Source organism: Bos taurus, chromosome 18, assembly GCF_002263795.3.
Source record: "Bos taurus isolate L1 Dominette 01449 registration number 42190680 breed Hereford chromosome 18, ARS-UCD2.0, whole genome shotgun sequence".
NCBI classification, from domain to species: domain Eukaryota; kingdom Metazoa; phylum Chordata; class Mammalia; order Artiodactyla; family Bovidae; genus Bos; species Bos taurus.
Window position 1 is genome coordinate 59,645,732 of NC_037345.1, and position 14,446 is coordinate 59,660,177.

The 14,446-nt window shown below is 41.1% G+C and overlaps 3 protein-coding genes across 8 annotated transcripts in view; 1 reads left to right on the forward strand and 2 right to left on the reverse strand.

Annotated features, from left to right (window-relative positions):
• LOC101903454 (ubiquitin-ribosomal protein eL40 fusion protein-like) lies at positions 1–8,516 on the forward strand. Its single transcript, XM_005219612.1, has 3 exons — positions 1–58; positions 4,601–4,895; positions 8,405–8,516. The coding sequence occupies exons 1-3, from the start codon at positions 1–3 to the stop codon at positions 8,514–8,516; spliced, it is 465 nt and encodes a 154-aa protein (XP_005219669.1).
• Positions 1–14,446, reverse strand: part of LOC508131 (zinc finger protein 665) — a 78,533-nt gene that overhangs the window by 44,120 nt on the left and 19,967 nt on the right. The window lies entirely within an intron of this gene.
• LOC100300095 (zinc finger protein 665) overlaps positions 7,815–14,446 on the reverse strand; it is a 26,599-nt gene continuing 19,967 nt past the window's right edge. For all 5 annotated transcript variants that reach the window (XM_024979305.2, XM_059877204.1, XM_024979306.2 and 2 more), the window contains one exon: positions 7,815–14,262. In XM_024979305.2, the coding sequence (XP_024835073.1) occupies positions 11,762–14,262 (2,501 nt within the window). In that variant the 3' untranslated portion in view covers positions 7,815–11,761. The remainder of the gene's footprint in view (positions 14,263–14,446) is intronic.

The window sequence follows — 14,446 nt, forward strand, 5'->3', positions numbered from 1 at the left end:
ATGTCCATTCTCAGCACTGCTATTGACATTGTTTTAGACATTCTAGCCAGTAAATTAAGTGAGTAAAATAAATAAAAACACTAAGGACTTCGCTGGTGGTCCATCCAGTGGATAATGCAGAGGGTCTGGTTTTGATCACTGGTCAGGGAACTAGATTCCGCATGCCACAACTAAGACTTCACATGCTGCAAGGAAAAGATGCTACAAGGAAGACTGAAGATCTCAGGTGCCACACCCAAAGCCCGACATAGCCAAATTAATAAATACAAATCAATGTTTTAACAAAAAGTGATAAAAACTATATGGAGAGAAAAGGATGTTAAAATTGTACACCCATCAGGAGAAGACAGTCTGGCTGTGGTAGGCTGAATAATGCACTCCCCCCTGCCCCAATACTGCCCACATCCTCTTATCTAGAACATGTTGAGTACTACTTTAAATGTCTTAGGGGCGTCTGCAAATGAGATCTAGTTAAAATCTGACACAGGAGATTAGATTGGATGAACTGGTAAATGAAATATCATTCCAAACGTCCTTCTAAGAAAAATACAGATGGAGATAGAATCATCTTGAAGCTGGTGATGTCATGAAAGGTAAAGAGATTTTAAGATACCTTGGGACTGCCCTGGTGGTCCAGTGGCTAAGACTCAACATTCCCAATGTAGGGCACCCTGGTTCAATCCCTGTCAGGGAACTAGATATCATATGACACAATTAAGAGCTTGAATGCTACAACTAAAGATCCCATGTGCTTAAAACAAGAACTGGTCAAAAAAATAAATATTAAAAAAATTTTTTAATGCTACCTTGCTGCCTTCAAAGGTAGAGTAAGGAAACAATGAGTCAAAGGAAGAAAATAACATCTAGAAACAGGAAAGGCAAGGAAAAGTATTCAGACCTGGAGAATCCAGATGCAGCACAAGGCTGTGGGTTCATTTTACAATTCTGGCGTCCAGAACTGCAAGAGAACAAATTTGTTGTTTTAACCCACTCAGTTGCTGGTGATTTGTTACATCAATAGGAAATTTAATGAAATGGAATATGTGAAAGGCAAAAGGATTTACAGGAATTTCTAGTAAACATATTAGGTGTCAGGATACAAGAAAAATATACAAAACACTACTGCAATTTTACACATTAGTGATATATATGTAATTTTTGAGTACCTCTTTCCTTTTTTTAAAAAAATATTTATTTGGGGTATTAGCTGCAGCACAGACTCTCTAGTTGCAGCACTCGGGCTTGGTTACTCTGCATGTGAGATCATAGTTTCCTGACTAGAGATAGAACTTGTGTCCCCTGCATTGCAAGGTGGATTCTCAACCACTGGACCAAAGGAAGTCCTCTCTTTCCATTGTTAATTGACATAACCTCTCATATAGTTGTGATTATGGTAACTTTCTAATAGTTTCTCTTTTCAGTTCAGTCGCTCAGTCATGTCCGACTCTTTGAGACACCATGAACCGCTTCACACGCCTTCGTGTCTATCACCAACTCCCAGAGTCCACCTAAACCCAAGTCCATTGAGTCGGTGATGCCATCCAAACATCTCATCCTCTGTTGTCCCCTTGTCCTCCTGCCCTCAATCTTGCCCAGCATCAGGGTCTTTTGCAATGAGTCAGTTCTTCCCATCAGGTGGCCAAAGTATCGCAGTTTCAGATTCAGCATCAGGCAGTCCAATGAACACTCAGGACGAATCTCCTTTAGGATGGACTGGTTGGATCTCCTTGCTGTCCAAGGGACTCTCAAGAGTCTTCTTCAACACCACAGTTCAAAAGCATCAATTCCTCAGCGCTCAACTTTCTTTTTTTTTCAGCTTTCTTTATAGTCCAACTCTCACATGCATACATGACCACTGGAAAAACCATAGCCTAGACTAGACAGACTTTTGTTGACAAAGTAATGTCTGCTTTTTAATATGCTGTCTAGGTTGGTCATAACTTTCCTGCCAAGGAGTAAGCATTTTTTAATTTCATGGCTGCAATCACAAGCTGCAGTGATTTTGGAGCCCCCCAAAATAAAGCCAGCCAATATTTCCAGTACCCCACGAAGTGACGGGACTGGATGCTATGATCTTCATTTTCTGAATGTTGAGCTTTAGGCCAACTTTTTCACTCTCCTATTTCACTTTTATCAAGAGTCTCTTTAGTTCTTCTTCACTTTCTGCCATAAGGGTGGTGTCATCTGCATATCTGAGGTTATTGATATTTCTCCCAGCAATCTTGACTACAGCTTGTGCTTCCTCCAGCCCAGCATTTCCCATGATGTACTCTGCATGTAAGTTAAATAAGCAGGGTGACAATATACAGCCTTGACGTACTCCTTTTCCTATTTGGAACCAGTCTGTTGTTCCATGTCCAGATCTCACTGTTGCTTCTTGACCTGCATACAGGTTTCTCAAGAGGCAGGCCAGGCAGTCTGGTATTCCCATCTATTTTAGAATTTTCCACAGTTTATTGTGATCCACACAGTCAAAGGCTTTGGCATAGTCAATAAAGCAGAAATAGATGTTTTTCTACTTCTGCCTTCACAAGCTAAACAGTTTTATCACTTACTGGATCTGAAAATGCCACACACCATTGTACGACTAACTGAGAATTCGGCTTGTTTTTTGTGGCCTTTAACAAGCCCGACCAAGAGGAGCTACTCTATATCCAATGTCGGGGTGGTAGGTGAGAGGAGCTACCCTACGTCCAAGGTTAGGGGTGGCAGCTGAGAGGAGCTACCCCATATCCAAGGTCAGGGGCAATGGCTGAGATGAGCTACCCCACGTCCAAGATAAGGAGCAGTGGCTGCGCCTTGCTGGAGGAGCCATGAAGAGATACCCCACGTCCAAGGTAAGAGAAACCCAAGTAAGACAGTAGGCACTGAGAGAGGGCATCAGAGGGCAGACAGACTGAAACCACAATCACAGACAACTAGCCAATGTTATCACATAGACCACAGCCTTGTTTAACTCAATGAATCTAAGTCATGCTCTGTGGGGCCACCCAAGACGGATGGGTCATGGTGGAGAGGTCTGACAGAATGTGGTCCACTGGAGAAGGGAATGGCAAACCACTTCAGTATTCTTGCCTTGAGAACCCCATGAACCATATGAAAAGGCAAAAAGATAGGACACTGAAAGATGAACTCCCTAGGTTGGTAGGTGCCTAATATGCTACTGGAGATCAGTGGAGAAATAACTCCAGAAAGAACGAAGGGATGGAGCCAAAGAAGAAAAAACACCCAGTTGTGGATGGGAATGGTGATAGAAGCAAGGTTGAATACTGTAAAAAGCAATATTGCATAGGAACCTGGAATGTTAGGTTCATGAATCAAGGCAAATTGGAAGTGGTCAAACAGGAGATGGCAAGAGTGAACGTCGACATTCAAGGAATCAGCAAACTAAGATGGACTGTAATGGGTTAATTTAACTCAGATGACCATTATATCTACTACTGTGGGCAGGAATCCCTTAGAAGAAATGGAGTAGCCATCATAGTCAACAAGAGTTGCATTCCAAAGTGCAGTACTTGGATGCTATCTCAAAAACGACAGAATGATCTCTGTTTGTTTCCAAGGCAAACCATTCAATATCATGGTAATCCAAGTCCATGCCCCAAGAGTAACGCTGAAGAAGCTGAAGTTGAACGGGTCTATGAAGACCTACAAGACCTTCTAGAACTAACACCCAAAAAAGATGTCCTTTTCATTTTAGGGGACTGGAATGCAAAAGTAGGAAGTCAAGAAACACCTGGAGTAAGAGGCAAACTTGGCCTTGGAGTACAGAATGAAGCAGGGCAAAGGCTAATAGAGTTCTGCCAAGAGTTTCTGTTTTAGTCTTCCATTAAAATGATATGATTTCTAATAGAAAATAAATTATTGTTACTCCGAAGTGTTTCAACTCTTACTTATGTTTATCTTCTAAACCTCAGAAACCACAATCTTGTCCAATTATGTCAGTTCAGTTCAGTAGGTCAGTCGAGTCCAACTCTTTGCAACCCCATGAATTGCAGCACACCAGGCCTCCCTGTCCATCACCAACTCCCAGAGTTCACACAAACTCACATCCATCTAGTCGGTGATGCCATCCAGCCATCTCATCCTCTGTCGTCCCCTTCTCCTCCTGCCCCTAGTCCCTCCCAGCATCAGAGTCTTTTCCAATGAGTTAAATCTTCACATGAGGTGCCAAAGTACTGGAGTTTCAGCTTCAGCATCAGTCCTTCCAATGAACACCCAGGACTGATCTCCTTTAGGATGGACTGGTTGGATGGATCTCCTTGCAGTCCAAGGGACTCTCAAGAGTCTTCTCCAACACAATTCAAAAGCATCAATTTTTCGGCGCTCAGCTTTCTTTATAACCCAACTCTCATATCCATACAAGACTACTGGAAAAACCATAGCACCTTAGCATACACACATGGTGCGTATAAAAGTTACATTTTTACTATTCTACAGACTAAACTGTGCAACAGAATTATGTCTTAAAAAAACAGTCTAAATACATGATTGAGATGTTTATTCCTGTCTTTTTCTTCTGGGAGGTGGCCCAATGGACACAGATATTTATTGGATTGGCCAGTTTTGTTCAGGTTTTTCTGTTAAGTTCTTCCAACAGATGTTTGTAAACACACTGAGGTCATCCTAACTGACCAGCAGCATTTGATTTTTGTGGGCACAGCGCTGGTGGATGGCCCTACTCTCTCAGAATTACTATATGCAGAGTCCACCTGCACTTATCTGCTGCCTGAGGTGCCACCGCAGGGAGCCTCCCCTCAGCTGTTCCCCCAGAAATACAACTGGGACAAGGTGACTTGTCCCAAGCTTTGTGCCTGCCTGCACCTCGGCCCTGTCAATTGCAACAAGAATTACTGTAGCATTGCCAACAACCTGGGCCTCAGTGTAGCAACATGGTGACGAGTTTTTTGAGGTGAGACAACGTGGATTCAAGCTCCCATTCAGTCACTTCCTGGGATGGGGTGATTTTTGTTCCATTCAAGTTCCTTCATCTGGGAAACGAGAAAGAACATCAGTACTTATTTTGGAGCTCAAATTCAAAAAGATAGCATGCGTAAAGCATTAAAACAAGGACTCGCACACTGTGATATAAAAGTGAATTTGAGTCCAATTTAACATGAGTTATTAACGAAAGTATTTTCGGTTGGGAGCCAAGAACACATCTCAGTTTCTCTGCAAGATCTTCGGGCTCTGAATGTGAACACAACACTGAGAAACGGCAGGACAAAATACAGTTGGAATCCATAGTCATTCCCTTCACTGTGTGCTTGTGGAACTCTACTCACTTGACTTTCAAGCACCTGATCACAGCCAACTCCCAAATTAAACATTTCATTTCACCATTTTGCGATTTCAGTTTTTTCATGGAAGTGAACCCCACCCCTAAAGAAACTCAGCTTCTTCATGTTTATGCTTCACCTACCTTGTACACGTCATGGCATTTATGAGTATATTCAGGTCACAAAAGTTTGAAAACCACCCACTGATTCATATATCCCTTGGTGTAAAGATGACAGACAGTTTCTGGGAGCACCTGTTATTTACCAGGTGGGATGCTGACCAACCCATGAATCAACGAGTAGCAATCTTTAACATTTACTTCTGAAGACCAGTGGGCCCTGACTGCAAGAGCTCCACAGGAACGGGGAAAACAGAGACTTCACTCTTAACAGGTGCAGACGAAGCCTCAAGCACATGGAGACGAAGCTGAGATGAAGGGCAAAACAGAATCATTTGCTAGGATCCTGGATGGTGAGACCTGCCTGCTGGTCTTGAAGGATCTCTGGAGGGTGGGGAGTGGGCTCTGGCTCACTGTGGGGACACAGATCCTGAGGGCAGAACTATCAGAGAGCACTCATCTGCGTAAAGTCTCCATCGTGGCCTGACACTGGATCCACTCAGAACCTGTAGGCTACAGCAATGGGGCCCCTAAGGTCAAAGGATGAAAGGGCCAGGATGCAGCCCTAACCATCAGCAGACAGGCTGTCCAAAGGCTTCCTGTACACATGCCTTTTGATGTAACTGTACCCACAAACGGTCAAGACCCAGTTCTAACCATCACTGTGCAGGCACAAGCCTCCAGACCAGCCTCACCCAGCAGGGTTGTTGGTCAGCCGCTCAGCCGTGTCCAACTCTTTGCTACCCCCTTGGACTGTAGTAAAGCAGGCTTCCCTGTCTTTCACCATCTCCTGGAGTTTGCTCAAACTCATATCCATTGAATCGGTGATGTCATCCATCCCTCTAGTCCTCTGTGGCCCCCTTTTCCTCCTGTCCTCAACCTTTCCCAGCATCACGGTCTTTTCCAATGAGTTGGCTCTTCACATCAGGGGGCAGACACCAAAAGCAAGAAAAGTAGAGTCCCACAGCTTGCAAACAGAGTCCACAAATACCCGTGGGACACCACCGTGTGATCAGATGTCCTCTGGCCCTTGGATCAGAATAAGGGTGCCTGGGATATCTCCTTCAGAGGGCCACTTCTCCAAGGTCAAGAAACCTAACTATGCTACCAGATAAAAATACAAATAGTAATTTACACAAAACGAGGGTGACAGAGGAATATGTTTCAGAGGGAGGAACAAGACAAAACCCAGAAGAACTAAGTAACGTGGAGATAGACAATCTACCTGAAAGAGTTCAGAGTAATGGTAGTAAACATGATCAAAGAACTTGGGAGAAGAATGCACGACCTGAGAACTGAGAAGTATTTAACGAAGACTTAGAAAATATAACAACCAACCAAACAGAACAGAGGAATATAGTAAATGAAATTAAAAAAAAAGAAGAAGAAACTAAAGTGAATCAGAACAGGCTAAATGAGGCAGAAAACACATCAGTGAGCCAGAAGAAAGAGTACTGAAAATCACCACTACTGAACAGAATAAAAAAGAACAAAAGGAGGAGATTTTAAAAGACCTCTAGGACAATAAGCCACAAATATTTGTCCTGTAGGAGTCCCAGAAGAAGACAGGAAAGATCTTCCAAGGAGAAAACAGCTGAAACCACACTAATCTGGGAAAGGAAACAGTCACCCAAGTCTAAGAAACACCAAGAGCCCATATCTAAATAAAAACTTCATAGTAAGGAGAAGACAAAAATCTGTAACAGATACATAATCACAATACACATGAAAATACCCTCAACATCCTGAGACTGTCCACTGTGTCAGGCTCCTTGAAGCACCCACTTACCAGGCTGAATTCTGGCCAATGCATGAATCATTCAATAAAGCTAATGAGGGACTTCTCCAATGGTTCAGTGGTTAAGAATCCGCCTGTCAATGCAGAGCATCAGGTTTCATCCTTGGTCTGAGAAGATCCCACATGCCACAGGACAATTAACAGTGTGTGCTGAAGCCACTGAGTCCATGCTTTAGAGCCTGTGAGATGCAACTACTGAGCCCTCGCATCTAGAGGCTGTGCTCCCCAACAAGAAAAGCCAACACACACAGCAACTAGACAAACCTTGCATGTAGCAACAAAGACCCCGCACAGCCAAAAATAAAAATAAAGCAGATGAGACCTTTAAGTTCATTTGATGCAATTTTTGTATAGTAATGGAAGTCGGTCTAAAATGCACTGCTGTGCTATTTGGATTACAATCATATGAATGTCCTGGCATACAGTGTAGAGAGAGTAACTTTAGTTACAAGTTATGACTATGTAACCCCCAAATTTTATGTTGTTTGATTCCATGGTGACAAGAAATTGTTCTAGACTATTTAAACCTGAGAGCCGAATGGTGCCTTCTTAGCTTCTGTTATAAGTACTGAAGTGAGAGAAAACTGTGTTGATCGAATAAACACCATTCATCCAGGGTTGTGACATAAGGGTTTCTATTTTATTCATGGAAACAGGAAACCTTGATACATTCAGAATGTAGTTCTTTGAATACAATAGTAGCAAATGGTAATGATAGCTGTTAAATGTGATTCATTCACATACACATAATATCCTGGTTCAGATCAAACTGATGCTCAAAATAATTGCTCTGTGTCAGGGGACGTTCAACTTTAAGGGATCCAATATGTTGCATTTTCTTCTTTAGTGTGCTGTTTCTCAAGGAGTCTCTATTCCTTACCAGTTCCTGGAAAATAGGAACGAGCAGAGCTGCGTGCAGTTCTCAGGACTGAGATCATGAGAAAGGGCACCTGCTTGGATTCCTTTCAGTGACTCCCTTCAGTGACATTTTACTTAAAGGTAATTACTCAGTTATGCCCCTATTCCTCAGTATATGGAATGCTTTCTGGCCCTTTGAAGATTGTTATTTGCTTGGCTTTGTTTTTGCTCAATTTTTTTACTGACTAAAGCTGCCTTGTATGAAGATACATAAACATGTGTTTCTGCAAAAAAAGCACCCTTGTTTTGAGATGTGGGTCACCCTGCTTCCTTCTTCTCATCCACTCCAGTTCCCGGGTTCCAGTCTACAAAGACTGTGACAAGTGGCGCCTGAACAGGGACCTGGTGAATGCCCTTGGCAAGCGGCTGGAGTCGACTGTTAGGACCTACGGAGGTCGGTAAGTGCGGGGTTATACGACAAACGGCTGGAAAGCCCTACCACTTTTCTACTTTACTTCATCATTTATTTAAGGTTCAAGGACTGTTGGTTTTGCGTCAATGGATAGAGGCTTGTCTCCAAAGGATGATTAAATATAATCCCTGGTTCCCTGATGAAGGCAGTTTCGATTTAGAAATTTGAAGCTGGGTTAAAGAAAATGTTGAACAAGCCGCAAGACGGGGAGAAAATACTCGAATAAATTTCTGGCCCTTGTGGGCCTTCATTTAAGCCGTGATCTTGCTATTTCAAGGCCATTCTAGCTCCCCCGATATTCGTCAACAAGCAGAATGCTCATTATATGAATATAAATTAGATGATAAGACTCTACAGAAGGCCCAATTACAGCAACATAAAATGTTTCAAAACTTTCCCACCATCCCTGCTCCGTCTGTCCCAAGTGCTCCTCCCCTTCCTCTTGTAACGGGCACAAAACCAAAGGTCCCCTCAATTAGAGGACAAAATTAATCTGATGATGATTCTTTTGATGCTCTGACACTAAATCAACAATACATTTTTGCTGACAATAAGCTTCTAACACACATTCATATTTATGAATACAGACGATCCACTCATTGTCCTTCACGACAAAGCCTTTCTGATGTACTGGCTTTGCAATCGCGAGTCTCTGAGGTCAATGATCTTCTTGCCTTTTTTGTGTTAGGAAATGTTTATGCTGAAGGGCAACTAATACCGCAATAGGAACGCATTGATTTTTCTCACATGCAACAGGTGAAAATGGGTGTAACTCTATACGGCCCTCATTCACCTTATACTAAAGAACTTCTACACGCATGCTTGAAAGTCAAAGTGAAGTTGCTCAGGCATGTCCAACCCTTTGCCACCCCATGGACTGTAGCCTTCCAGGCTCCTCTGTCCATGGGATTTTCCAGGCAATAGTATTGGAGTGGATTGCCATTTCTTTTTCCAGGGGATCTTCCCGACCCAGGGATCAAACCTGGATCTCCCGCATTGTAGACAGACGCTTTTATACCTTCAATAAAATCATTACTCAGCCATTAAAAATGAAATTCCATCAGTTGCAACAAAATGGATAGTCCTGTAAGTAAAAGGTCACTGAAGGGAGTCACTGAAGGGAATCCAAGCAGGTACCCTTTCCCATGATCTAAGTCCTAAGAACTGCGTGCAACTCTGCTCATTCCTGTTTTCAAGGAACTGATAAGGAACAGAGTCTCTGAGAAATGGCACACAAAGGAAGAAAATGCAACATATTGGGTCCCTTAAAGTTGAACGTCCCCTGACAATTCCCCCTTTTTTATTTATTCATAATTGGGGGTGACTGTAGATACTTTTTGTGAAAAAGGCCCGGGCCAATTGAGTTTGTTTAGTTTGAACAATTTTAGTTGAAAGGCATCAGTATACTACAAATATAATCACCAGGATAATTATCAGTGTTATAGTCCCAGATCCATTACTATGTGTAATGCTTTGAAACCATCCTCGAGGGTCTAACCCAGATAATTGATCAGCTAGCTGGTCAGCTAAGGTTTCCAAATTGTTGGAAGAGGATAGACTCTTAGAGAAGGTTTCAAAGATTTCCTTTTGTAATAATTGTACATTTAAGGAAGCGTTACCACATATGTTTTACAAGTGAAATTTTATTTGTTCCCAAGAGTAGGCACTATAGTTGAACCGAACAGGGGTAATACAAAATTGAGTAGAATTCCAGTCACATCTTAGCACAACTTGTTTTTGTAAATCTATTAATTGATCTCTGACCCATTGGATGGCTGTTTTTATTTCCTGTATTTCATCTTGAACTTCTTCATTTACCTGAGCCTGAGTGGTCCACATAGTATGAGCATCTTTGGTCCAATTTTGAATAAAGTTGTGTATCTGAACTGAGGTTTGTAAAGCAATGCCTGCAACAGTGGCAGTAGTGCAAATGGCTATTAATCCCAAAATGCCCAGAATTAACCACCCAATGAATCATTTAGATCATCAAAGTAATTGAGTGCATAGCCAGGAGGCAACTCCTGCCATGGGACCCTCTTCCCAGTGTCATTAAAGATCTACTGGCAACCATAGATTACATCCAGATTCAAGAATCAAAAGGGATTCGTTTTTCAAAGAAACAGATTAAGACAAGTATACAATTTAAAATCTTATTAAACTGCAAGTTCCCTATAGCTATAAAAAAAAGGGGAACACAAGCTTGTGTGAAACAGATTATAACAAAAGGAATAGTTATGTTTTATAACTATTATTATAGTGTTTTCTATTATAATGTTTTATACTATTATTATATGTTTTATGTTTTATGATAGGCTTGACTATGTATGGAAGGGCTTCCTGATCCTACTGACCATGATGAGTCATGTCCTAGTTTTACATTATTTTCCGCCCTCCCTGTTGCTAATTCACACACACGGCTGAATCTCGTAATTCAGGCTGTGTGTGTTTCCAGGAAATACAGGTGTGACCAAATCATATCTAATAAAGTTGGCCCCTTCATCTCACTGATTCCTTCCCAGAGACCATTAGGAAATGCATGTAGAAAATGTGTTTAATCAATGTATTACCAAAGCCAAGCTCTTAGAGCTCACCACACAACAGGCCAATAAACTGAGAGACTACTTGTTGGGCAAGGAATAGTGACTTTATTCAGAAAGCCAGGAGACCAAAAAGATGGTGGACTACTGTCCCAAAGAATCATCTCTGCTGAGTTAGAATTCAGGTTTATTTTACACGAAAATATTTCTACAGCTTCTTTTCAAATATGGACTTACTGTAGTTGCTGAGTACATGGATTAAAGTCATCAGAGAATACATATAGTGAAAAAGGTAAAGGATTTGCCACAACCACTGAGTCTGGGAAGTATGGCTCCACTATGTTCCTATCTTGTGACTTTTGGGTAAGATCCTTGCCACACACATTACATTGCTGTGTGTTTTTTCCAGGATAAATACTCTAATGCTACTGGCGAGATGTTGAGCTGTGAGGATAGGTTTTTTTTTTTTAACAACTGTGAAATTGGTGAGGAATCTTTCTAGAATGAATTCATGTTCTAAAGACCTAATAAATACATATATATCTAGCTTCTATCCAGTATGAATTTTCTGATGAAGCCTAAGATGTTGCCACACTCATGATATTTGTATGGTTTCTCAGGAGAATGAATTTTCTGACCAACAGTAGGGTGTGAATTTTGAAGACTTCTACCATATACCACATTCACATACATTTCTCTCATATATGGATTTTCTCATGTTTAATGAGTGCTGAGACCTGAGTAAAGGATTTTCCACACTTGAAACATTTGAAAGGTTGCTCTATATGTATTCTGCGATGACTTGTAAGGTGTGAATTTCGACTGAAGAACTTGCCACACTCATCACATCTGAAAGGTCTTTCCCCAGTATGAATTCTCCAGTGAAGTTGAAGATGTGGTTTTTGACTGAAGACTTTTCCACACTCATCACATTTGTAAGGTTTCTCACCAGTATGAACTGTCTGATGCCTTAAAAGGGTTGACTTTACACGAAAGGCCTTGCTACACTCATCACATTTGTAAGGTTTCTCTCCAGTATGAACTCTCTGATGACTTAAAAGAATTGACTTTATACAAAAGGCCTTGCCACACTCATCACATTTGTAAGGTTTCTGTCCAGTATGAACTGTCTGATGTCTAAAAAGTGTTGACTTTACACAAAAGGCCTTGTCACACTCATCACATTTGTAAGGTTTCTCTCCAGTATGAACTGTCTGATGCCTGAAAAGGATTGACTTTTCATGAAAGGCCTTGCCACACTCATCACATTTGTAAGGTTTCTCTCCAGTATGAACTGTCTGATGATTTAAAAGCATTGACTTTACACGAAAGGCCGTGCCACACTCATCACATTTGTAAGGTTTCTCTTCAGTATGAACTGTCTGATGAGTTAAAAGGATTGCCTTTACACGAAAGGCCTTGCCACACTCAACACATTTGTAAAGTTTCTCTCCAGTATGAACTGTCTGATGACTTAAAAGGACTGACTTTTCACTAAAGGCCTTGCCACACACATCACATTTGTAAGGTTTCTCTCCAGTATGAACTCTCTGATTCCTTAAAAGCGTTGACTTTACATGAAAGGCCTTGCCAGACTCATCACATTTGTAAGGTTTCTCTCCAGTATGAACTGTCTGATGCCTTAAAAGGATTGACTTTACATGAAAGGCGATGCCACACTCATCACATTTGTAAGGTTTCTCTCCAGAATGAACGCTCTGATGACCAGCAAGCTGTTCCCTTTCGCTGAAGACTTTGTAACATATATCACATTTAAATAATTTCTGTCCTGTATGAATTTTCTGATGTCTCCTGAGGTTTGAGCTGTCAGTAAAGGCCTTGCCACACTCATCACATTTGTAAGGTTTCTCTCCAGTATGAACTGTCTGATGACTTAAAAGGATTGACTTTACACGAAAGGCCTTGCCACACTCATCACATTTGTAAGGTTTCTCTCCAGTATGAACTGTCTGATGCCTTAAAAGGATTGACTTTACATGAAAGTCCTTGCCACACTCATCACATTTGTAGGGTTTCTCTCCAGTATGTAATCTCTTATGACTTATGAACTGTGAAGGTTGACTAAAGTCCTTGCCACACTCATCACATTTGTAAGGTTTCTCTCCAGTATGTAATCTCTTATGACTTATGAACTTTGAAGGCTGATTAAAGTGCTTGCCACACTCATTACATTTGTAAGGTTTCTCTCCAGAATGAACGCTCTGATGACCAGCAAGGTGTTCACTTCGGCTGAAGACTTTGTCACATATATGACATTTAAATAATTTCTGTCCTGTATGAATTTTCTGATGTCTCCTGAGATTTGAGCTGTGAGTAAAGACCTTGCCACACTCATTACATTTGTAAGGTTTCTCTCCAGTATGTATTGTCTGATGAGATAAAAGGGTTGACTTTGCACGAAAGGCCTTGCCACACTCATCACATTTGTAAGGTTTCTCTCCAGTATGAACTGTCTGATGAGTTAAAAGGAATGACTTTAAACGAAAGGCCTTGCCACACTCATCACATTTGTAAGGTTTCTCTCCAGTATGAACTGTCTGATGACTTAAAAGGATTGACTTTAAACGAAAGGCCTTGCCACACTCATCACATTTGTAAGGTTTCTCTCCAGTATGAACTGTCTGATGACTTAAAAGGGTTGACTTTACACGAAAGGCCTTGCCACACTCATCACATTTGTAAGATTTTTCCCTGTGTGCTTTGAGGTCTTGCGTTACTACTGAAGGATTTATAAAGTCATTCCCATATATATTAGAAACACTGATTTGGGCACAAGGAGGAATTGTTTGAAGTGGTGAAAATGATAAACTGTTGTTGACAGACCTCTCAACTTCATTATATTCAGAAATTATCCTGCCAGTTTGAAATATCTGCAGTTTATCCTGAAAGTTAAATCCAAGCCTACTTCCAAAGGGCTTGATTCCTGCATCCTTTCCATCATGTGAATCTATTCCATCAGGCATATTTCCATTAAGGCTTACAGGTGTTCCTTTGTAATTTTGTTTGTCATCTCTCCCCTGACATTCAAAGTCACACGTATTTTCCTGACTTTCCCAAAGATGAAAATGTTTGATATCACAGCTTTCAGGTCTTCCCAGCATCAATGTTTGGAATGTTTCTCGTTTATAACTGTTCCCTTTGGGTTGTAAATGCTTGATCACATGTGTAGGAGAGATATCTACAAGATAAAAAGAACCACAGGTATCCTGCTCATAATAATTCAAAAATAAATCTTTCATGTTGAATATATATTACACCAAAAGTAATACTTACACCAAGTTGTGAAACACCACAATGATGACATTAAGTTTTTAGAAAAACTAAATGAATAGAATTCTTAATTTAAGAAAGCATGAAAAAAA